This window comes from Empidonax traillii, unplaced genomic scaffold, assembly GCF_003031625.1.
Source record: "Empidonax traillii isolate 1590-97213 ecotype Southwest subspecies unplaced genomic scaffold, ASM303162v1 scaffold273:size739602, whole genome shotgun sequence".
In the NCBI taxonomy this organism is placed as follows: Eukaryota; Metazoa; Chordata; class Aves; order Passeriformes; family Tyrannidae; genus Empidonax; species Empidonax traillii.
Genome location: NW_020955466.1, coordinates 509320 through 532761, shown reverse-complemented (window position 1 = coordinate 532761; position 23442 = coordinate 509320). Strand labels below are relative to the sequence as shown.

Below are 23442 nucleotides of genomic sequence, written 5' to 3'. Positions count from 1 at the left end.
AAGCCACCAGCAAGGCCATTACCTGGTATGTGTCACCTCACAGCCTGTGGCAGATACAGCCTGGGATGTGGAGGGTGCAGCTTCCCGGGATGCCACACTCACTGGGGGAGGTTTGTTTTCATTCTTCCCGAGTTTCTGATGAACAAGCTGCCTGTGGCACTCATCAGGCTGTGGGGCTCTGTCCAGATTCTGTGCTTTAGCAGGAACGTTTTGGTTGCCCACACGATCTTCATGTATCAAGGGAAGACCGTTGTGTTGATTCAAAGCCTTGACACCAATGTCCTTTTGTGGTTGAGAGCTTTTGTTGCTGTGTGTTTTGCCAGCACCTTCTACCAGTTGCTGCTGTGCTGTCTTCTCCTTAACTTGGGCTTTGGAGTCAGCTTTGGGGGCTACAGCACCAGAAGTGTTCACCTTCTCACATGCTCCCTTGTTTTCATCCAGCTTTTTCCCACTTTTTGCCTCTGAATAAAATAATGCATTAATGACCTACCCTTGGTGAAAGTGATGGCAAAACAGAGAGGGGACAAAGCAACCCACCACTCAAAATAACATACACAGTTAAACACAGCTGAAAAGACAGAAAGAAACCCTTCAAAAGGTTTAAAATCCTTACACTATCAAGGTCAGTTCACAACCCCGTGTAGCTTTTGAATCAGAACTGGGATAATTTGCTTTACTTTTGTCACTTCCAAAGTGATGAAGCTAAATAAGGGATTGCCCATAATGCAAAGGATTCACTGACCGTTTGTGTAGACAACAGCATGACAGGGCCTGCTCAACATCACATTCACCCCTGTTGCAGCTCCACAGGCATCAACAATGGATGCAACAGGGCAATGCCCTGACAGATACATCCTAAATAGGAATCCAGCCCTGACAGGCCAATGAAACCGGCTGATCAAAAAAAGATATTCCCAGTGTCAACAGATTCCTCTTTCAGAGAGGGGGAGGAGGGAGGGCTGGCTCAGATGTATTAAGGGAGAAGAATTTATCAGGTTTGCTATGTGATATTGCCACTATCTTCACAGTACCTGCAAACAAGCACTGCTCGCTGAACTCAACTCACTGAAATCCAAAACAAACAAACAAACAAACAAACCAAAACAAGAAAACTCCCTGTGCAGCTAAACAAACCTCCTGCTTTTAGTTTCTTTATCTTCTAGCTTTTTGCGGGGTTTGATCCTGGAGACAAGTCATCTTTGGAGGAGGTGAGCACAGTTCTATTTTCCCAGCTCAGGGGGGCAAAGTTACTCAGTTACATTTGAGTAATTCAGGTAGTGGAAAATAGCAGCCTATTAATTTCCAGTTTGTCTGCTGCACATTCTGGAGTCAAAGCCTGTAGCATGCCTGGAGTGATACATACCTTCCAGAGGCTTCTTGCTTTCAGTCTGGGTTCCTCTGTTACTAAGCACATGCTTAGGTTTTGCACCACTCTCCTCGGGCTTATCTTTGGCCTAAAAATGACAGGGGAACACAAAAACAACAGTTACAGCCAAGGGTGTCTAATTCCCACCAGGTTCCTCCAACTGTGTAGGCATTCTGACTCTGTAAATTGGACACTAACACCTTTTAACCTCTGAGTTTTTAGTTACTGCTGTTTTTATTTCCTTTTTCCAATCTCTCCCTGCTTTTGCAGGCAGGCACACTTCTAAAACAAGATAACACACATTAATACATTAGCTCATTGCTTTCCAAAATTTTCACTGTCATAGCTTTTGCCCCCGTCATCTTTACTCATATTGATTAAAAAGCATGACATGTGAAACATGAGAGAGCAGAAAAAGAAATGATACTTTATTTCTGCTGCTTTTTCTCTGGTGCCAGAACGAAAAGTGATGTCTCTGAATGTATTTGTCAAAACATATTTGTCTCAAGGCATCTAAAGATTCATGATGTGACCTGACAGAGGTGATACCAAAAAAGAGCCTCTAGCTTTGTGGCAGCTCTTGTGTATGTTCTGAACATTTCACATGTCACCTTTGGAACGATCAAAAGCAGACTTATTGTCTTTTAGAAGCAGATTTTAATTTTTAAGCAAAGTTCTTCCCCCAATTAATTTGAGAGGAGCAATCTTCCATCATAACACCACTAAAGACTTCTCAAAGCAACACATTTGTAGCAAAATTAAAACTAAATAATATTTAGCAAAAAGCATTGCACAAAAATAGGAAAAGGCATAAGATATCTTGTGGTTGGCATATAGCTAAAAATCTATTGATGAGAAACCTCCTATCCTTATTTCTACAAGCAAATGAGTAACATGTAAAATATTTCTGCAGAGAACTGATTACAAGAGAGCTGCACATCAGCCCTTCCTCTGTTAGTAAAAGCAGTTAAGGATTCCATGCACCAACCCTAGAGATTGCACAGACCCTCCCCACCTCCCCCTTCCCAAAAAACAAAACACCCGAAGAGTAAAAGTAGTAAAAGATCATTACCATTTTTATTACAGCTCTAAGAAAACCTGCAACAATGACCAGGGTGAACATTATTCTTGCAAAATCCTACATGCAAAGAAAGCCTTGGGTAAGTGACAGTTTAATGCTGGTGGGTTTTTCTGTCTGTTTTTAAGTAAGAAGTCAGAGGTTTGGATCCTATGAAGCTTCAATTCATAGTCTTTTATTAATTTGACTTCAACCCCACAAAGCTTCTTCCATAAGCATTCCCACGGCATCCCTGAAATGCTGTCACAGCATCAACAAACAGCTTCACCCAGAAATGCAAACACAGCCTCCCCACTCCCCCCATCCCGAGCCAGCCCCCTGATAAGCAGGACACTGCCACCAACAGCAAAGGCTGGAAAACACAAACAAGCAAGCAGCAGGTTCTCTTCTGTGCAGCCCCCACACAATTGTGGAGCTCTTTGGATGTGCCTGTGCTGCCATCACACCACAGGCTGCAAAAACCAGAGCAAAGCTGGCACGTGGCTCAGCAGGATTGGTTTCCAAGTTCACCTGTGCTTTGCTCCACCTTACCTGGCTGGGTCACATACACAAGGGACCTCACTAACTCAAGCCCAGTTCAGCCTGGGATCAAAGCACAGACGTATCTTAAGGTCTTGTAACTGACCTTTTGCTCCAATTTCATGACCAGAGAAAAAAAGGAGAACAATGATGTTCATATTGCAAAACAGGAGTTTGCCATGAAACTGCTTGCCCAGCAAACCCTGCCTGTTCTCCAGGCAAGGCAGAGCTCAGAGCCTGGGACACTGACCCCTAGCCCACCCCAGCTCACCACCAGCAGGCCATTTCCCCTCTCAGTCTCTATCTGCCTGTCCACAGAACTTGGATGGAGCTCTGAGCTCCTTCCCTCTCCTTTTGTAAACACAGATGTGTGTGCATGGTGTCTACTCCACAGCTCATCCCACCAGCATGCCAGGAGTCCTTGTGAATCCTTCCTCCAGTATCTCTAACATGACCTCCTGTTATTTACATCCCTCCTTACTGCTGTTTTCATCTGGAAACAGAACTAGTTCATCTTCTTTCTGCTCCTCTTCCCATGGCCACTGACACACTGTGTGCCAGTTCAGTCTGAGGTGTAAATCAAGCAAGCACAGTGTCTGTCTCCAGGCATTCTGCAGTGACTGCAGGCAGTGATTTGGAACAATGCAGCTTTAACCAAAAATATCAAACTTTCCCATTTCTCAGAAAACCTGTACAACTGAAACTGGAACTGCACGTACAGCCTTTAGCCAGATTTAAGGTTGATAAGTAATACATAATTTATTGTTCTCAATACTAATGGAAACACTTTATAAATTCTTCTGTCTCCCAACAGTCCGGTTCACTTGTCAGAGGCTGGCACTTAAAAAAGGGAGACCAGGAGAGCACTGCCCTGTTTTTCTAAAAGTTTAGAGGTACCTTCCCATCAAAACATTTTACAGCTTTGGTGGAAAATATTTTGATTAAGATACAAATGGACATTTTCATTTGAGCTAAATTCTCTTTACTGTAATCACACCTCTACATACAAGGAAATTCTTGGAATGAATTAACATATTCCAACTCTTGCAGTTTACCTCCCTTTCATCCCCATGGTGGGATATAAGCCATTGTGAAAAATGGAAACTCCCATTAGCTAAAACTAATTCCAGATGCCTGTAACTTTTATAAAACAAGGTTAATCTATTTCAAAACACTGTATGAACTATGTACTGGTCTTGCTTGTTCCTCCCTCATTGTTCTCAACAACTAAGAAATCCTTAGGAACTGATTTCTAGGACTTGCAAGCACAAGAACTACTTGATTTCAGGAGCGAACAAAGTCGATGGAGTTGATGAAGTCATAGCCGCATCATAAAGCTGTAGCTAAAGACAATTTAGATGCCTAAGGACATATAAATCTGCTCACAAACATGACCATAAGTCAGCACAAGTTTTAGTAACTGGTGCTTTGTTCAGAACTCACGAACAAGGAAACAGAAGCTTCTTCCAACAAAAAACGCTTCACTTGTGCTGGAGCCTCAATTCAGTCACTGATCTGAGTGACATTGCTGAGCTTTCAGCATTGGGAGAAGTTGAGTTTTCCTTTAGAGTAGCAATCCACTCCTCACACTTGTTACAGGACTGCCTGGCACACTTCAGGAACCTCAAACACTGGACTGCAAGGCATGTTTGGGGCTTGGTCCCTGCCGTGAGAGCCTTGCAGCTCAAAGGTCACAGCAGCAACCTGTAACAGCAACACTGAAAGGAAAGCCTGAATTATACATCATGCAAAAAATCAACAGGAGAGCCTAAAGCCCTGATACACCATGAAGTAAAAGATGAAGAACAGTAAAACTAAACCAACCTCAACAGGGATTTCCAGCAGACTCCCCTTCTTCCAGGGCACAATGCCTTTGAGAATAAAATCCACTACTTTAGAATTTTTTAATACTTCGCCCACAAACGTAATAACTTTATCCAGGGTATCAACCCTTTTCTCTATCTTTGCCAGCCTCTCCTTATGCTTTGAGGCATCTAGCTGGGCAGCTTTCATCAGCTTCAACACTTCTGAGCATATGCTCTGGACGTCAGCCTGGTGAGCACTGTCCGATACCTTTAGGCCTTTCTGCATTGCATCTGTGTCAGCAGGAGCTGCTCGGGATACTGAGAGCTTGTTAATGCCTTTTTCTACATCATCAATGCCTCTGTTAACCTGCTGCAGTTTGCCTGTCAGATCTTCTTGGAAGTGCAACAGTTTGTCCATCTTTTCGTTCAAGACGTACAGTTTTTTGTCCACCGTGCTTAAATTGATCACCTTTGCAGGCTGTAACTTTGTCAGGGCATTTCCCTCTGCGAGGTCCAAGCTGCCTGCAGACATTGTGTCCAGACAGCAGGATGTCAGACAGATTAGGCTGCCTTTTCATTAATCATAAATTAGAAAATGAGGCTCTGAAAGTTCATCTTCTTCAGCTATTCCTATACCAGACAACCTCACTTACTGGAGCCGCTAGAGCATATCATGAGATAGCTACTGCACAAAAGATTTATTTCTGTGTTATCTATTTCTTACTGTGGGCTTTCAATGATGGAAGTAATTTGGCACCAGACTGTGTTTTCTTGGGCCTCCTTGACGTCACAAAACCATTTAAAATTCTCTCTCGAGTGGCTGTTGATAGGCAAGCATCTTAACAATTGCCAATGCCTGCGCAGGCCTTCGGGGGGAGGAGGATTGTTTTTATGACCAGTTTTAGTTCTGTGATAATGAAAAGGTGCTAGAACATTTCCCTTCATTAAACAGGGAAACTATATAAGTAAATTTGCTGGCCTTCTGCTAAAGCTTGGAAGAATTCAGCTTTGTTAGCACGGTTGCAGAGCAGCCATCATAGAACAGGGTATGTACTTTAGGTTGGCTGGCACTTGAATTTAAAAATAGAGTACAATGACAATGATCTGAAATACGTATCTAGCACCAGCATGTCTCTGTCAACTGAAACTTCTAAAATTAAATCTTTCTCCTGGGTTATGAAAATGAACAGAGGTAAAATATCAGAATGAAGGCACAGCAGAATTAGTCCAGCTATTTGCAACAAAACTATTAAATCATAAATCTTGAAGGACTTGTCGCTGACTTGCTTTTGGCTTCTGAATCACAGCATATCCCCTACAACGATTACAGACACCAGAGAACAGAAAGAGTCACTTCATACTGCACAGCCCCCACTGCCACAGCTCTGAATGCTTTAGAAACATTAATGAATGTACCCTTACAATACAGCACAGAGGGGGAGTCAGTTCTTTTCCACAGAGGATGAACTGTGGCAATAAGAGAGAAAGCAGTTTGTCCCATGCCAGATGTGACATTGTGTCACACGACTTGTCCAGTTCTCCTGGGTCCCTTTTCCCTGCTGTGTGTCTGTAAAGCAGGGAGGAGAAACCAGTGGGGAAATCCTGATGCTGCAGAAGCCCTGGTGGGACAGCACAAAGGAACCCCATCGAAGCCGTGGGCTTTGGGATACTGAGCATCCCTTCATCTCTGATCCCCTCCTCCCTGTCTGGATGGGGCATACAGAAAAAAAATAGTCACTCTTAAAGGGAATTTCTTGTACAGATAGAACATCCTAGACATTAAAGTCCTTCCTACAGAGTAGTAGCAGCTTTAAAATTACCCACTCAAGACAATGTTGAGTCCTTGCCACTCCTTCACAATTTTTACATTTACAATAAAAAAACCCTATTTTGCTACATCTACCAAGGTCACCATATAATTATAGCCAACCTTGTGGTTCTGTGACATTTAGAGGCCAGTAACTGCCTTTACAAAATACACCAAAAGCTTTAAGACTTGGACTGTTTAACACCTTCATGGGAGAGTTTGAATATCAAGCAATGACTTTGGAAGAAAACTTGGCCTGAGAGTTGGCATTTCATGCCAAGTCGCTTCCCTTGACCAAAAAAAAAAACTATTTTAAAGTCACTGGTGTTTTCATACTGGTCTGGGATTGAATGGCATAAGTTTTATGATATGTCACACAACTCAGTAAAATATACAGCTTTATCTAGAAAGGACATTGGCAATAAGAGCCTTTCAGTTCTACAATTGCATTTAAAAGAAACTCTCCTACTGCATTCAAAGCCAAATGCCTCCAAGTAATTAATTCTTTCAACCTACAAGCATGCTTGATGACAAATAAACAAAACAACCAATATATTTACTAAATCAAGAGCACCTGCTGAATGTTGTCCTCTTAGGAACAAAAAGAAAACGGTAGAGTCATTAGGTTGTTTATTTGAAGACAACTTACAGCAAATGCTTTAATAGGAAAGAAGTCATCCCCAGCTGCATACTTAGAACTCGAGTTGCCACCACCAGGGCGCTATTCCAGGCACAGCACGGCTGGGAAACAATAAGTACAACCAAAGTGCACAACTGGCCTCTGTGTGTGCCTGTGGGCAGACAGGAGCCCTGCAAAATCCTGAATTACCTCCTTAGTTATTTAACAATTGAGAGCAAAAAGCATTAATGGTGACCCACTGTTATTAACTCCTGTTATTAGCTATATACTGATTATTTAACCCTTCAACTTATTACTTAGATCATGCTATGCATCCATAAGCAACTGCCAATTTACAGGTGGGGTGAAGGACAGAGAAGAAGGAAACCTCATTTGGACCATAGTGAAAAGTTTTAAACATCTATCACAAAGTTAAAGGTCAGCTGTTCATTTTTGATTTTCATTTTCTCTTCCACTCTCTCTCCTTTTGAACTGCTGGCAAACACACAAAAAGAAAAAACAGCTCTGGCACATCTGACTGATTGTTTTGTCTTCAGGATATGCTAAAGGACTGGCAAAAAAATCTTTTATTATCTTTTATTCTTTTTGCTTTGAATTACAATAGCAAGCAATTGTTGTTCAGAACAGTGATTTAGTGCCCGATGTTTGCATCTTACTTGAGCAGCCTGGAGAGAGCATTTCACTCCATTGCCAGTCTCAAGCCTTTCAAAACTTACCAAAAAATAAGGGAAAAATCCTAAATTGCCTGACTCCACATTACAGAAAACAAAAAAAGCCCACATTGTTGCAACAAGTGCAACAGGCAATTAAAGTCCCTTTTTCTTTGTGTGGAGCTATTGCCTATAGTGACAATTTGCACTTAAATACTGCAACACACAGTGCTGCATCTTCAGTACCCCCCAAATGACATGAAGTGTATGAGCAACAAGTACTGTGAGCAGTGGGTGCTGCAGGACCTCTGTAAAGGGCAGAGTCATGCTCAGTCACCCCATGCTGGCATTGCCAAACCAAACTGGAGATCCACGAGACTCCACCACAGTCTGGAGGCAATCTGAATAAAGTTTCTGATAAAACTGGTCTCCTGTGGATTCCTGCTCCTTTCTTCCAGGTAACAAAAAATGAGCACGGTGATCTGGAGTGTGTAGGCAACTGCCTCCACTCCCTTATCTGCTGAACTGAAATGAACTTCTCAGATATCTTTAAAATACCTCCAAGGTATCAAGTATCTCAGGAATACAGAGAAAAGGAACTCAAACACCAGAGAACCAGAACTACAAGTGACCTTGAACTGATGATGCCAAAGATACTTCTGTTCTCAAGGGGGGAATGAGAGTTTATTCCTCTTTGGCTCACACCCCACACACACTCTCCCAGTTGTAAAAGAGAGATGTTTGAAAACAAGAGAAAAAATCACATTCAGCACAAAAAAATCCATCACATGGCAGTTCAGTTATGATTCCTCCTTGCTAGCTCTGATCCAAAGGAAGAAAAAACCCCACAAAGATGGGGTGAATAGAAAATGAAAAGTAAAAAAAAAAAAATCTACAGCATGTACTAAACTGACAGCAGAGGCTTATACCCCAAACAAGAAATGTCACAGAGGTTAAAACCAGCTGCTCAAACAGATCATCTCATTAGACTGTTGCATTGCTTCCAACAACACTGTAAAACTGGAGATGGCTGAGGGTATGTAGGCAAATGAAAAAATAACTTTTTATATGGTCTATAAAATGTCAAAGCTTAATAGAGAACTTGAAGGCTTTGGGGGAAGTCTGCAGTGGTTGCAATGCAATAGAGGTCTGAGGAGATGGAGAACTCAATGTGGCAAAACCTCAGGAGCTTACAAAAGGAAAAAACAAAGCAGATAAGCTAAAAACAATCTGCTACATCTGCTAAACACTACTCAGGCAGAAAAATACTAACAAACATCTTTGACCCATCTAGAAAACAGATGCCAAGTTTTTCAAGTTACACTGGAAATCTACTTAATCTGCATCTAATTGATGCAGCTCATTAACATACAATTCCCAAATTTTTCCTCCAGCAAATGGAAGGCTAACTGAACCTTTTTAGGATACCTAAGCTTTTCAAAAATTAAGCTTAATTTCTCATGAACAGCATGAAAGGTAATAAATTGTGTCCACAGAGTAATGGTGCAGTAACAGAGCAATTCTCAGAACAAAACAGGCAAGTGCAAAACAGGCACTGGCTCTAATTTAGAGGAATAACTTCCAAGGGCAAGATATGCCATAAAGTCTGGATAAGTCCATCTGGTTCAATGGTTGGGTTTCCTGCTGAGGTCAGATCGTAGGAGGAACCAGACCACACCTGCCAAGAACCTGACAGTGTTATCACTCATGTTGGCTGGAGGTTGAAATCCACCTGCACAGTAAAAGGGTCTCTGAAGCACTACTGGCACTCCAAGTGCCCCTGGTGTGATACAGTTCAATATTGCCTATTGCTGTGCATTTAATGAGAGGACACTGTTAACATAGTAGGTTAGGAAACACCCTTTCAAGTCCTGACTCCTTCCCCCATGTCCATTTTATTCTTTTTCAGACAACTGACCCCAAGGACAGTGCTCCCAAGCACAGCTAAGGCGAGGTTACAGATCCCAGGTCATGTGCACCATTGTAATGCATCTCTGCTGGGCAGCTGACAGCAGAGAGCTGAACAGATCAATTCTGACATTTCATTTACATCAAAGTGAGGAGATTTCTAGATAACACTGTTGACCATTTGTCCACATGGCTTACCAAGATCCCCAAAGCCCTTCCATCGGGTTACTTTGCCTCTCAGGAGGCCAACAAGAGCACCTGCTGCCCATCCACGTCCACTCACTTGACTCTAGAGCTCATTCTTGCCACCAAGTCTGTTGCCCACAGGAACTACATTAAGAAGCTCATCACTTTTAATTTTCTTTCTTTCTGTTTTTTTTTTGTTTGTTTGTTTTGTTTTGTTTTTGTTTTGTTTTGTTTGTTTGGTTGGTTTTTTTTAAATTGAAGCAGTTACTAAATTATTTAACTAGCTTGGTCCAGAAAAATGGCAACTGGTAATGCTTCCTTGGTATGGTGGCAAAGATTCATCCTCCCACTCCTCCAGACCCACCACCAAAGAGTTCACCTTGGGCAACTCAACAGAAAAGTCGTGTTGGTCACTCTGCTTTCCCTGAATTTCAGTGATTTTATATCTCATGCAATCAGTTTCTCCTAAAAACTGCTGATTTTAAGGGTCAGCCACAAAAGCCACCCTTGGATTCCAGAAGTCTCTCATTTACAAGATCTTTTCTCACTGCTCCAAGAAGCTCAGCAGAGAACCCTGAGGCCCATTTTACAGCCACCAAAAGCCCTTGTGCCTGTGGCAGTTTGTTCAGGTACCAGTAGTGGTAAGTCAGCAGGGATCTGCCACAGCACAGAAGAATAGCCTGGGTTGTGCAGTAATGCCAACAGGAATAAAATCAGCAAAAGCAAATTCTCATCACTGAAGTGATGTGGTAGGGCTCTCAGGACACACAGATAGGGAACAGACCTCCTGCACAAGAAAGGGTTATTTTTAGACAGCCAACTTTTCTGGAAAACAAACTTGCATAATCCAGAATTTGCTCCAAAACACATTAAAATCAGCACAATTGTTCTTGTCAGCTTGAAATTTGACTGGCTTCAAATCAAATCCCTCAGAAAGGGCTCTGCTTTGCCAGTAACACATTTTTGTTTGAGAAGAAGAAAATCCCAATACTGCACTGTGCTTTGTGCTGCCTTCTGCTCCCTTTCTACTTTGGAAGATCTTAGTAGCTCACAAGTTTGAAAAATTTCCACAAAAATGTACACTCAGAGCTGTACTAACTTGTCAATATGTACCCATCATTTCCATCTTCACTCTTCTCACCACCACGACTGACAATTGCTGTGAGAATACATTTTAGTACCTTCTTTGCTTCTCCACTTGTATTTCCCCAGCTGAAAGGCAAGAGTTCTGTCCCCCAGCCACCCTCCTGCCCTTTGCAGTTACTGACCGAGGTAAGATCCCCTCGAGCACAATTTTACATTGCATTGGTTTAAATCTTTGACAGGTAAAACACACAAACACCTCAAATCATGTGGGATTGCACTGGAATTGAAGTGAACTAAGAGTCCATGGCAAGGCAGCCTCCAGCCTCACAAAGCCTCCCACTGGACTTGAGTGTCCTTTGGCTACTGACACACACCCTGGGCAACTTTTCCCGAGTCACTGCAAAAGCAGTCAGTGCCTTCATTTCAGGCCCTGTGTAAGCTGGAATCTCAGGGACTGATTTCTTTCTCTCACTCACATTCCCACCTGACCACTCCTGCTGTGGTACAACTAACACCAAATACTGTGTTCACTGTTCCCTGCTAATAATGGTCTTTACTGGAACCTAACAATGGGGGATTTTTTACTTTTTTTTTTTTTAATAACAAAACTCCCTGAAATTGCTACTCCCCACTAATAACCAGAACACCACGTTAAGGAAATTCTGCCCTATACTTATCTGCCCTATAATGAAGTCTGTTATGTGCTATATTCACCTGCTGATTTAGATCTCTCTGACATTTTGCTTTGACGTCATTCACAAACACAGGAATAACTTCATTAGTTCAGGTTTAGTCTCAACACAAACTCTGCTTTGAAAAAGATTAGGAATAAAAGAGTTTGTGTAAAGAAACCAATGCTTTTGCAAACTCTTTTCAGTAATCAAACACTCCCAGAGAAGCCACTTGCACTCCTTTGGGTGAATGTTTAAATGTCTGGCAAAAGCCCAGAGCAATTGCTGCATCCACTTCAGTTGTGCAAAAGATCTCCAGCTAAACTTACACTGGTTTTCATCAACTTAGGAAAAATATGCATGAAACAAACAAAAGAATGTCATATCCAGAAAAGATTGTCTAAAAGAACATTATCATCCCACATGCCAGTGCAATTGCAGAAAGCAGCTAACAACAGCAATCAAGCTTCTCAGAGCAAGGCATGAGAAGGCAATTTTTCTTAAGCTTATCTCTCTAAAGCAGACAGCTTAAGAACAGTTTGGTGTGAATTAGAAGCTTTGAATTTGGGCTCCAGTGGTATGGCTAAGCACTGTGATCCATTTTTCCACCTGAAGTTAGTATCTCAGTACAAATATCTAGTAAGAACAGAAATGCAGAGCACATTCGGTGCAGCCATTTCCACTCCCAAGACAGTAAGTACCTCCCAGTGCTTCTCTGAAAGAGTTCTGTCAGAAGTCAGCAAGTTTTGCTTCTGAATCACCTTGCTACCTTAAATCAACAGCCAGCAGATTCCAGAATATTAACTTTAAGCAACCACATAGACATTTCTCTGCCCTCATAAGAGGCTCCCGAATTAAAACTAATAAACCATCGATTTTGGAATTCTGCTGCTAGATCAGTTAAATTAATCTCCAGATGCATTGCAGAGACAGCTGTAGTGTAAACCCAGACACGCTGATTATCAGTGCTAGTATAAAAACAGCCCCAAGTCCTGGCACCATAAAGCCAAAATCACTCAGAGGAAAGCAAGCAAATAACACTGCTGATAAAAGATCCAGGATATAAATGGTTTGGATTTCATATTAGTTGATATCAGTATTTGTCACTAAAGGGTAGTGGGGCAGTTCCAATGACAAATATAGACACCAAGATAGTGTGAGAAATTAGAAGAGTGGTTTAAACTGTGGGCTGGATGCTGGAAAAGGCTGCAGTAATATTCTGCAGAGGTAAGCAAGTTACAGCTGGCAAGAGTCTGTACACACAGCCCTGAAAATGGAGAAATACAGAGGTCCATCACTCTTGTTCAGCCACAAAAGAAGGGATAGGAAAAATCTGAACAAGTCTGTCTGAACTGAATCTAGTGAAGATTGGATCTTATGAAATGCTGCATTTCCCATAACCCAGATAAAAGGTCCCAAACAGGCTAAATGGCCAACAACAATGACTGGCAGCCTTCTACCTGCCTTGCCAAGACAAAGCACCACTGATGGCCATGGCAACAACTGCCTCACAGGGAGGGATGGCCCAGTCAGCCACCTGGTAACTTGTGCCAGTGTTTTCAGAGAATCAACAAAGTTGGAAAAGAGCTCTGAGATGACAGAGTCCAACCTAGGACTGAACATCACCATGCCAATTAGACCATGGCACTAAAACTGATAATTTCTAGCCCTAAGACTGATAACTCTGTATAAAGCAAATCCAGAAACAAGAAGGTCAGTCAGTCAGTCATCAAATCTGTAGCAAACTGTTTTCCTTGTACAGCAAGACAGGTCAAGGAAGATGCAATTCCAGCTGTGCTGATTCCCAAAGAGGTGCTGAGAATTAGCCTGAAGGTTCCCACACTGGGCTTCTGGGGAATTTAGCTCAAAGTGGGGACAGGAACCCACCAGGGAAATACCCAGAACTGAGATATTTATAGAAAAAGGGCCTTTCTTTTTAATTCTACCCAGCCCCATACAATACCAGTGAACGTGCCATGACAGTGCTGGAAGGAATCAGGTCTCTGAAAGGAAGCATTCAGGACCTGAAGTCACACACATGCCCAAGTTGGATGAGTCAGAAAGAACATGTACTGCTCAAGCCTAAACAACAAAACAAGGACACAAATGAGAGTGAAAGGTGAGCCACAAATATAGAAGACAACAACAGCAGGAGGAGCAGCTCGCTCCTGCTATCTCAATTCAGCCATGGATAAGGTGAAAACAAACCTGGTTTGTAATGTCAGAGACTATATATAGTTTACTACTCTAGTTTCTGGGATATGAACTGTCTGAAAGAACACTCAATAGAATATATTTAGACTGCAGACCACTGTTACTGGTGCAAAATTTGAATCAGAGCACATGACGTCTTTCTCTTGAGTTCCTGCAAGGCCTGGGAAGACAGTGCTAAGAACCGAGATGCTCAGACACTTTCCAACCATGTATTTTTTCTAAAAATCCCAATCCTTCAAAAAGGCTTATCATTTCCATTAATTTTTTTTCCAGTCTGTCTGCCTTCCTGCTAGCTCCCAATAGCAGTGTGCACAGAGCCTGCCCTGACCCTCGACCCTGGGATGGTAATTTAGGTCTCTGCAGCTCACAGACTGCCCCAGAGCCTGGGATCCCAAATCTGCTCTGCAGAAAAGAGAAATGACTCCCCAGGCAAACAGGAGCCTGAACTGCAGGTGTCAAGGCCTCTCCCAGCAGCTCTGTACCCTAAGCATCAGCTACACAAAATGGGAGACAAAGAGATTGAAACAAAGGTGATTGCTGTGCAGTGCAAGACATTCAAAAACAAACACATGAAGGTCAAGACATGAACCAGCAGTAACTGAGGAGTTCCAAACAATCCTACACAGGATTCCCAGAAAAATCAGGTCTGAATAGAAAAAACAGGAAGATGTTACCCAAAGAACACCCAAACCCAACCCACAGAGTGGAATACAGACCCCCAACTACGAACATGAAGTAGGAGAGAAGAAGCAAGATCAGCTTAAATGAAGGGCTACATGACTTCAGATATCTCATTAAGTGGCTGTGTCCTAAAATAAGAGTCAGGTCCAACAAGTCAACAGAAGAAAGACAGCAGCACCACCAAGGTTAAAAGGATTGATGCAGCTGAACGTCAAAGCTGTTCAGCTCAAGGAAAGGAAAATCCTAAAGCAAGTCTAGGCAATTTGGTCTTCAGGCACATGTTACAACACTCCTATCACTGCCCCTCATAAGTGCAGTTCATATCAGAAACACAAAATGCCTCATCTTATTGCTTGAGCATGAACTACCCCCTGCACTGCACCTCTGAGCAGTAACACAGACTGCCAAGCAATCTGTAAACACACACAAGCCACTGTTTACAGAACTGCCTGGGGTTGTGAGTCCTTCCATAACAGCCCAGTCAGCTGAGCCAGGCACTCAGCTGAGCACAAGCAGGCAGTTCACCAAGTACTACAGCAGAAGGAGACTACAGTCCACAAACATGCAAACAACAGGTTCTACACTGCAAGCACTGCAGTCAGAGCCACACAGACACATCCTGTTGGAACAGGCTCAAACTCAACCTGTAGACTGACATTCTACATGGGAGAAGAGCTTTTACGAGGGTTAATATTAAACTTACAGATTAGAGCAGTTCTCATCAACTTTACTAAGAATGCACACATGGTCCAAGGCACTGTTCATCCTTGCATGCTCTCTGATGGTCATATCCTTCAAAAAAGCATCCTTCTCTTTATAATGTTCCATGACTTTGAGTAATAGCTTTGTGAATAAAACAGAGAAAGATTTTCCAGGAGATAAACATAATGAGTTTGTTAAGCTGGCCAGAGTGATGTAATGCAATCCAAGACATCCAAAACAAAGTTGGTTTTGATTCTTAGCTCACTGAGAACACGGAAAGCCAATAAATCAAACTAAATCTAACATAACATTTACCTGTGGACCTTAATGGTATTTTCAGAAGAGAAGCACCATTATCACTAGTTTCATAGAAAAGGAAATTGAAGTAATGAATATGAAAGAATTACTCAGTCACCCAGCAGATCAATTACAGAGGAACAAGATATTCTGAATCTCATTATAGTCTTCATTCTATAGCAAAACATTAACTCTCATCTGCACAGAGCCAAGCCACAGAATGCCATGTAGACAGAAAACTGCAGGACTGACTTTTTTTCCCCAAGACATGACTAATCCAAAAACCCTTGGCTTGTTTGCTTGGATGGTTTTAAGGCCACTCTCTCCGTAGTCCTTCTAGAAATATCTTTCATTTGTGCTCCTCCAGCAATAAGCAAGAGAAAATACCATGTATTTCAGGCTGCTTAATATCTTTAACAGAAAGCTGAACACAAACAATTTAAACACATCATTATCTCTTCAACATGAAGAACAGTTAGCAGTATATTCAAATTAACAGACCAAAACATTTTTCTGCTACGTGGCTGTAAATACACAATAAATCACGTGGCCATAGGAATATGAAACGTGTCTGGTCTTCCCGGCCATTTTGTTTCTCATGTAATATATGATAATAAAAAAAAAATTAATTACTTAAACATGTATGCCATATGTACATGGCATTCTTTTTAAGGTTGCTGAAGTCCATTTTCTGCCACTGGTCTTTTCAGCAACTCAAAAAGTAAGTAAATACAAACAAACTGCAGAAAACACTTTTCCTGGACTTCCTACAACTAGTAACCAAAATTTAACTTCACAAATCGCTTGAAATCGCAGTGGGTTTTGATGAACAGCTTACAAAAGTAGAAAAGCAGATTCCCATTCTCTCTTGCACCAGTGGCGTCTCTACGTCTCTGCTCTCACAGGGTCGATCGTGGTTAAGTTTTGGGAGATACACTCTCTTTGGCTTTGTTTTCCTCAGACCTCTGCACAGTTGGGGTTCTGCTCCCACAGCTTTCCAGGACTATCCCAGAGCACCCTTTGAGGTTCTGCTGCCCACTGATTGCACTGCTGTTACCACAGGTCAAACGGGCTCACGCAGGATTTGGCTCCGCATGAAATCGCCTCAGTGTGAGCCTGCCTGACACATTCACTGTCTTAAAACTCACAGACATACGACAAGTAAAGCAAAAAGCTGTGCCAACCGAGCTCCACACAGTTTGAATGTCAGCCTGGTATCCTGCATGACAAATACTCCGCTCAGAATAAAAGTTTTAACGTGCCAAGGCTCTCACGAAAAGTAAATTTATTTACAAAGGCAAAGCCTGCACTCATCATTTCAGAAACACCTCCTTGACTCTGGCAGGTGTTCTGCAAGCCAGCAGGCTGCACAACCTGGCCAAGAATGTCAAACACACGTAGCACCTCACAAAAGGAACAGAAAGCAAAACTGCGCCATCCAGAAAGTTTTCCCTTTCAAACTTGGCTCACAACAAAGCTCCGAGGAGCCCCTTACCGTGAATCTCTTTATGTAATCAGAAACACAAAATCCTCCCATGCTCAAACGAAGGGATCTGTGCAGGGAAGATTCTTGATACAAAGTTCCCATTCTGCTGGGCTTGTCTGGTGGTCACCCAGGTAGCCTACAGCCTTTTACTGAATAAAGCTGCACTGCCTCCCTGGATCTTGCTAGAATTCTGTTTGTGTGATAAACCAGGCATTTCATCTTATCTACCACTACACCAGGCATTTCAATCATTTCACTGCCCTATCAGCAGTACTAAGCTCTATCTGTATCCTAGCAGCTCACTTCCTGAATCCCTGATAACGGGAGCTCCGGGGCACGGAAACAACACAAGATGACAGTCACATCTCTGCAGGCACTGAACAGCTCCTTCTTCGCATTCCTCTGCTCCTTGGCTTAGTTTCGTCCAATTTTACTTTGCTTTTGCTGTGACTTAAGGACAGCAAGTTTCCTTCAGCCAGGCAGCGACAAAACTGTCACTTATCCAACAGCTGTTCTTTTTTTCCAGTGACACTGAACTGCTGCAGGATATTTGCTTCCACATAACACGATTATTACACGTGGGTGTTTCGTGTATTTCCAATTTCTTAAGCACAGAACAGAGGGAACAATGAAAGGGCACAAAAGGACCATTCAAGAGGATTGATCCTCTGTCAGAACTCTCATACCTATTGAAGCCTTCAGCACTGTTTCCACAGCCTGATTTGAGCTCAGAGCCATTCCCTGTGTAAAACCCCTTACAGCCAAACAAAAGCACTTACACAGGTTGCTACGAAGTCCATGTAGATGTATTTGTGAACCCCTAGATTCAGAATATTTTTACTTTTTTTCTACCTACACGGATTATTATGCAGTCATAATGCACCCAAAATGAACCCTAATGAATTCCTTTTTACTTTGTTCAGTGTGAGACACACTTTTTTTTTATCAAGTTCTTACCTATAAGATTGTGTCTGCAGAGGACAAATATACAAAGACGACGGATACAAAGATGCTGGATGACCTAAGAAGAAAAGTAAGGTCTGGAGAAGAAACTCTACTTTCAATTTTAATCTGTGTTGTGCCTTCCTTTCCCATTCAGCCAAGAGATTGTAATAGAATTATTTCTGATTACAAGCTTCAAGTGATCTAACGTAAGCTGAATCACATCAGGCATGGGAATACAAAATGACAGTCACTCTCTATGGACCTGCCTTTGAGCAGGTGGACAAGCCATCTCAGACAGCAGTACCAGGGCTTAGCATGGGCCAAGTCTTCACTGCTTAAATCAGAACAGAAGTGTGTTTTACTGCAGGATGAGTGCACATGCACTCTCTGCCCTGGAACAATCAAGTGAGCAATAAGGGTAAGATACTGTACCTTTATCATTATGATCTAAGAGATGTCAGGTCCAGAGGTGTGGGTACAGAGCTGGCTACCCCTCTCACAGAAAAAACAAGTGTTTTGTTTCCACTTGGGTTTGGAGAGCAAAAAACCAAATATGCTGTTAGAAAACAAAATAAAGTGAACGTAAGTACAGACAAAACCAGAAAATTAGGGTGAGTGAGGAGCTCTTGCAGGGCAAAAGCCAGGGAGGAGATGGCTGTGCTGCTGCAAGTATTTGTTACTGCCTGGCAGGGAATGTTTTTCAGGCTATCCAACAAACAAGTGAACAGGCAGGGGTCGCCTGGGGTACCGGGGGATTTGAGCACAGTTCAAGGAGACAAGATAGTTCTCCCAAGAGATGAGTATCCAATATACTGGTAAAGGGACTAGTTTAACATCCTGGGAAAGTGACACAGGCAACCTGAGGCTGCCCAAGATGCAGTACTGGCCCCAGATATGTGAGGCCAATCTCGACTGCCAGACCCCTGCACGATTCCCACCTCCACCTCTGTGCTTCAGCTTTTCCACCTGTAAAACAGAGTTAGCCCTTCGCAGCCAGAATATTCTCAGAGCTTTGGAATCTACTATTACTATGCCGCCCTTTTGAAAGGCAAAAGCAAACTGTAAATTCTAGGTCACAACTTCCCCAAAAGTTTTAAGCCCCATTAGCCCTGTGGCACAGGGACAGCTGTGCCTCCTGAGCAGGGAGAGCTGAGGCTGCTCCTGAGCCCTCCTGCCTGGCTGGGGCAGGAGTAAAGAGTCATTATTACTTAATGTGGCAGCAGAGGCATGGACACCATGCAAGCCCCATGCCACGGGGAAAGCTTGCATGACAAAGAGAATCCTTCAGAAAATTTGGCAAGCCCTCCAGAATTTGCAATGCTCAGCCTGCAACCTTCCATTAGCAGATCTAAATACAGATCTGTAGTGTAAGACAACACCTTCCTGCGGTATTTTCATTAATTAATATTAAGAATATAATTATTATGGTGAGTTTCACTGATTTTTAAAATCCATTTGTGTTCTGCAAAAAAAACCCCAAACAACCCCACCAAAAAACACAACTAATTTGGAGCTTTTCTCTCCCCCATTTTAATTTCAAATCTCACTACGTCAGTTCTGGACTGTGTGATTCTGTGAGTATTAAAAGCAACAAATTAGTAGTAACCATATAACATTCAATCCACAACAAAGAAATAGCCCACTTCCCACAAATTTAAATGTACTGCTGTGGATAGAAATCAGGCAATGGACACAGGACTATGTTTTCGTTAATACCTGGGAAAAACCTAATGAATTTTACACGTCAGAAAATACATTTTGGGTGCCTTGTCCTAAAGCTCTAGAGACAAGTAAAGCACTCGCTTTGGACACAGGCTTCGTAGATGACACAAGACATCATTTACTTATAGAATAAATGCAAAACTTAACACCCAACAAATGAAATCAAATCCAAGGTTAGTACTTGAGCTTTTAGAGCAACTCTTCAAATCTGCTATATTTAGACCCTAAACTCCTCTCTCGAACCAAGTGTTTGACAGCATATCAGCTCATCTGGAGCACAGACCAAGGAAAGGGAAGAGGTAAAGAGGTTATTATAACTGGCTTCCCCAGCCAGCTGCTGACAGATATGCCAACTCTTGCACTAACTGCAGGCTAAAATGAAGGGGCTCAGCATTTTTAAGGTGACCTCTCTCCTCTCCCAGCATCAGCCTCTGTGAATGAGGAGGAGGTGCATTGGTCCAAAAACACATCCCTTTTTTCAGGGAATTTATAATCTAAACAACATTTCCTATATCAAATGGTTAATACAAAGTATCTTTCTTCCTGAAAATGAGGAGAAGCTTTAGTCACTTGGCACATTTCTTTTATACAACACTTAACAGTCAAACATTTTAGAACCTTTTTGTCATTAACAATCAGGGGCAGGGAGCTACTAACACTGATGTCACCCAGTTTATCTCGTCATGGCTATGCCCTCAACACTGAACTGCAGGTTCAAGTTCTCTTCCAAAAGGCATTTCCAAACTGTACCAGTAACTTACCCTTTCATTACGCTCCCATCCATGCAACAAGCTAGACCTGAATGCCAGCATCCAGGAGTGTTCCCAGGGGAAGGCACACAGAACCAGCAGGCAGGGGATTGATACCAGAAATGCTCAGGTCCCCTTCTGTATCTGATCAGGACAAGTATTCAGGAGCCTGTGAAGGCTTTGACTGATGAGGCATGTTCTAAGAGCAGTCAATTCCTGGTTGTCCCTGTGCCAGTATCAGCTCATTTCTAGAGCTGCTCCACTCACAATGGATTAGTATTAAAGGACAGGTCTGAAAGCCTCCCCACCTCATTAATATTCATTTTATATTTCAAATTCCCTTTACACAAGGACTCATCCTCAAGGCTAGAAGCCTCATAAATTATATTCCATTTTTAAACCTGCAGTATTCGCTGTCATTGTTTCAAAAGGAAAACACTAGTGGAGACAGCTTTAGGCAGTCTGCTTTTGTTTAAAAGAATACTATCTAAAGCCCTGCTTTAACTTCATTAGCCCACAAAGATCTGCACTGCAACGAATCCTGCCTGCAAAGCACAAACACAACTGTCAGCAAATTTTCCTTCTTTCATTACTCTGCTTTTGTTCCAGCTGCCAGAGTGGGTGGTGTAACATCTGCTGCTGAATAAACTCACAAAAGGCAACTTACCTAGTGAAACACTCAAAATAGCTACAAGCACCATAGAAAAAAAACAAATTAAGAGATAAAGTGACCCAGTATCTACTTTGTCTCCTGCTAAACATGGGAAGATGATTTTGCATTCAGAGCTATCACATCACACAGCAAACCTGGCTATGATGGCCATAAAAAAAGGTCCAAGGGAGAACATATTGAACCCTTCTCTGTAAGGATGGGGGCCAGTTTTTGGGTAGCAGTCTTTTCCTTCCGTGCAACACTGAGCCTTGTTACACAGGCCAACCCCACAGGCAGTGCCTGCACCCTTCTACCTTCCACTACTGAAGGAATGGACAGCAAAAGCAAAAAGAAAGATTTTTCTCTTTTTACCTTTGTAAAGCATTTGCTGTGACACAGATTTCATATTCAACAGCCTGTTAGTTTAAAACACAGACAGGTAACTGGAACCAGATGCATTTGACATCATTCCTCCACTTGCCCTCCAAAAAGCCTACAGTGGTGAGAAAATCAGACCAAACACATTTCCCAGAATGGGATGTCTAGGCTGTCACACACACTATTCTGTGCTTTTTATAAAAAATTAACCCATATCCTCTTGCCCACTCTGAGGTAGCCACACAGCAGAATTGGTAATTACAGCCTCTCATTTAATGCTCCATTAACTAGAGGAGACGTCATTTCTATGAGTAAGCCCCATAAAGAACACATGCAGCACCAAATTTATGTGTCTAATGAATATATATGTGGAAATGATAAATATAGAATCCTCTCTATATTTGAGTTTGAAATTCAGAGATAAATATTTTAGATGTATTTTAACTTTGGCAGCCTGGACCTTTTTTCCCCTATCTTTAAATCAGTGTTCACTACGTAGGTTCATTCTAGCCCTCAAAAACCTTCTTCACACGAAATTTTCCCCTTTTGAATTGGCTCTGGAAAACAAGGATTAACACTCTCCATCCCACTCCCAGTGGTGGTGGGATCTTGCTCACCTTCCATATCACATCTGAATCCATTTCCCACAGAAAAGCCCAGTAAACTCACAAGGAAGGACACAGATGGGGAAGGGCAAACACAGGAACAAAACAATACAGCCTCTGGAGAATTCCTTTCTCAAACCACTTAATTCTTCAGTAAAAAGGAACTGCTCTACTCTGAGAACAGCCTGAGTAGCAGTATCCTTACTCCTACGAAGGCAGAACCTCCCCACTCACTCTGCCTTCTTCTCCAGTATCTCCTGCTCCTTCTCACAGCTCCAGAAAGCCAAAACACATGCATTGCTTTCTGCACCATGATATCCTACAGAAGGTCTCCACTCTCATGAACAGCCTTAACACATTAATCATTATTATTCGTCATTAAATCACTGCTGATTCTCATCATTATCCCTTTCTCCACTCTCTAGCCAAGTCCAGCATTTCTGTTTTCCTACCCTCACCATTCCTACCTTGCTCTGTCTGGTCCCTGCCTCCCCCTCATGTTGAGTGAGTCACAATTACTTTCCTGCCTTTGCTATATAAGGAAACCCCACTGCAGCTCTAATGCTGGCTAATAAGGAAAACTGCATGCCTGAAATCCTAGAAACTAAGATGACTGTAATCATAACACAAAACCAGTCTGACAGTGGCCTTTTAAGTAATTGTGCTTTTGAGTCATACAAAGCACAAGCTGTCAAAAGCCCATTAAGATATCACAGCTTGATCAGCAAAAAAAGGCACTACTAAATTGACAAGGAGCAATCAACAATCTCAGAAATAATTAATCTAATACAATCTCAACCCATCTGTTAGTCTCAGAAAATATAATTTTTATGACTTTCTCAGATTCCCCATGCTCAAATTATGAATCTCCTCCTTTCCAAGCCACTGTAACACGAGCATTCAAAACAGAACATGTCCCGATTTTCCCATTCACTGCATTTTTATTTTTGATCTTTCTATCATTGGTAGGAGTAGGGTTCTGTTTTCATTTTAATTTTGAGTTCTTGCAACACATTAACAGTCTAATATTTTAAAAGAAAATATTTTGAGGCTCATTTTGCTACGTCCTATTGCCATCAGTCTCAATCACTGAACAGTACAAATTGTTCAAGTATCGGTTTCCCCTTCCAAACTCCTCTAACCTTTTATCTTTTCCAGAACTACATTTAGATGCAGACTCATGAGCTGTAAGCAAACGTGAGCTTCCCTGTTGCTAAGGAACTGTGTGCCAGTAGACAGTGCTGGCAGTGTTGGAAGCAACAGCACAGAGCTGCCAAGTTCGGAATTTGGTCAGC

The 23442-nt window shown here is 42.2% G+C and overlaps 1 protein-coding gene across 2 annotated transcripts in view; it reads right to left on the bottom strand.

The window, feature by feature from the left end:
• The window catches only part of MYLK3 (myosin light chain kinase 3), a 33981-nt gene extending 15389 nt beyond the window's left edge, over nt 1–18592 (bottom strand). Inside the window, exons 1-3 of one of the 2 annotated variants that reach the window (XM_027889866.1) lie at nt 18474–18592; nt 1364–1454; nt 23–461 (exon numbers count right to left, since the gene is read on the bottom strand). In XM_027889866.1, coding sequence (XP_027745667.1) covers nt 23–461; nt 1364–1454; nt 18474–18482 — 539 coding nt within the window. In that variant the 5' untranslated portion in view covers nt 18483–18592. Of the gene's footprint in view, nt 1–22; nt 462–1363; nt 1455–17105; nt 17247–18473 lie in introns of those variants that run through there. The other variant, XM_027889865.1, reaches the window with a different exon arrangement.
• Between the last annotated feature and the right edge of the window lie 4850 nt (nt 18593–23442).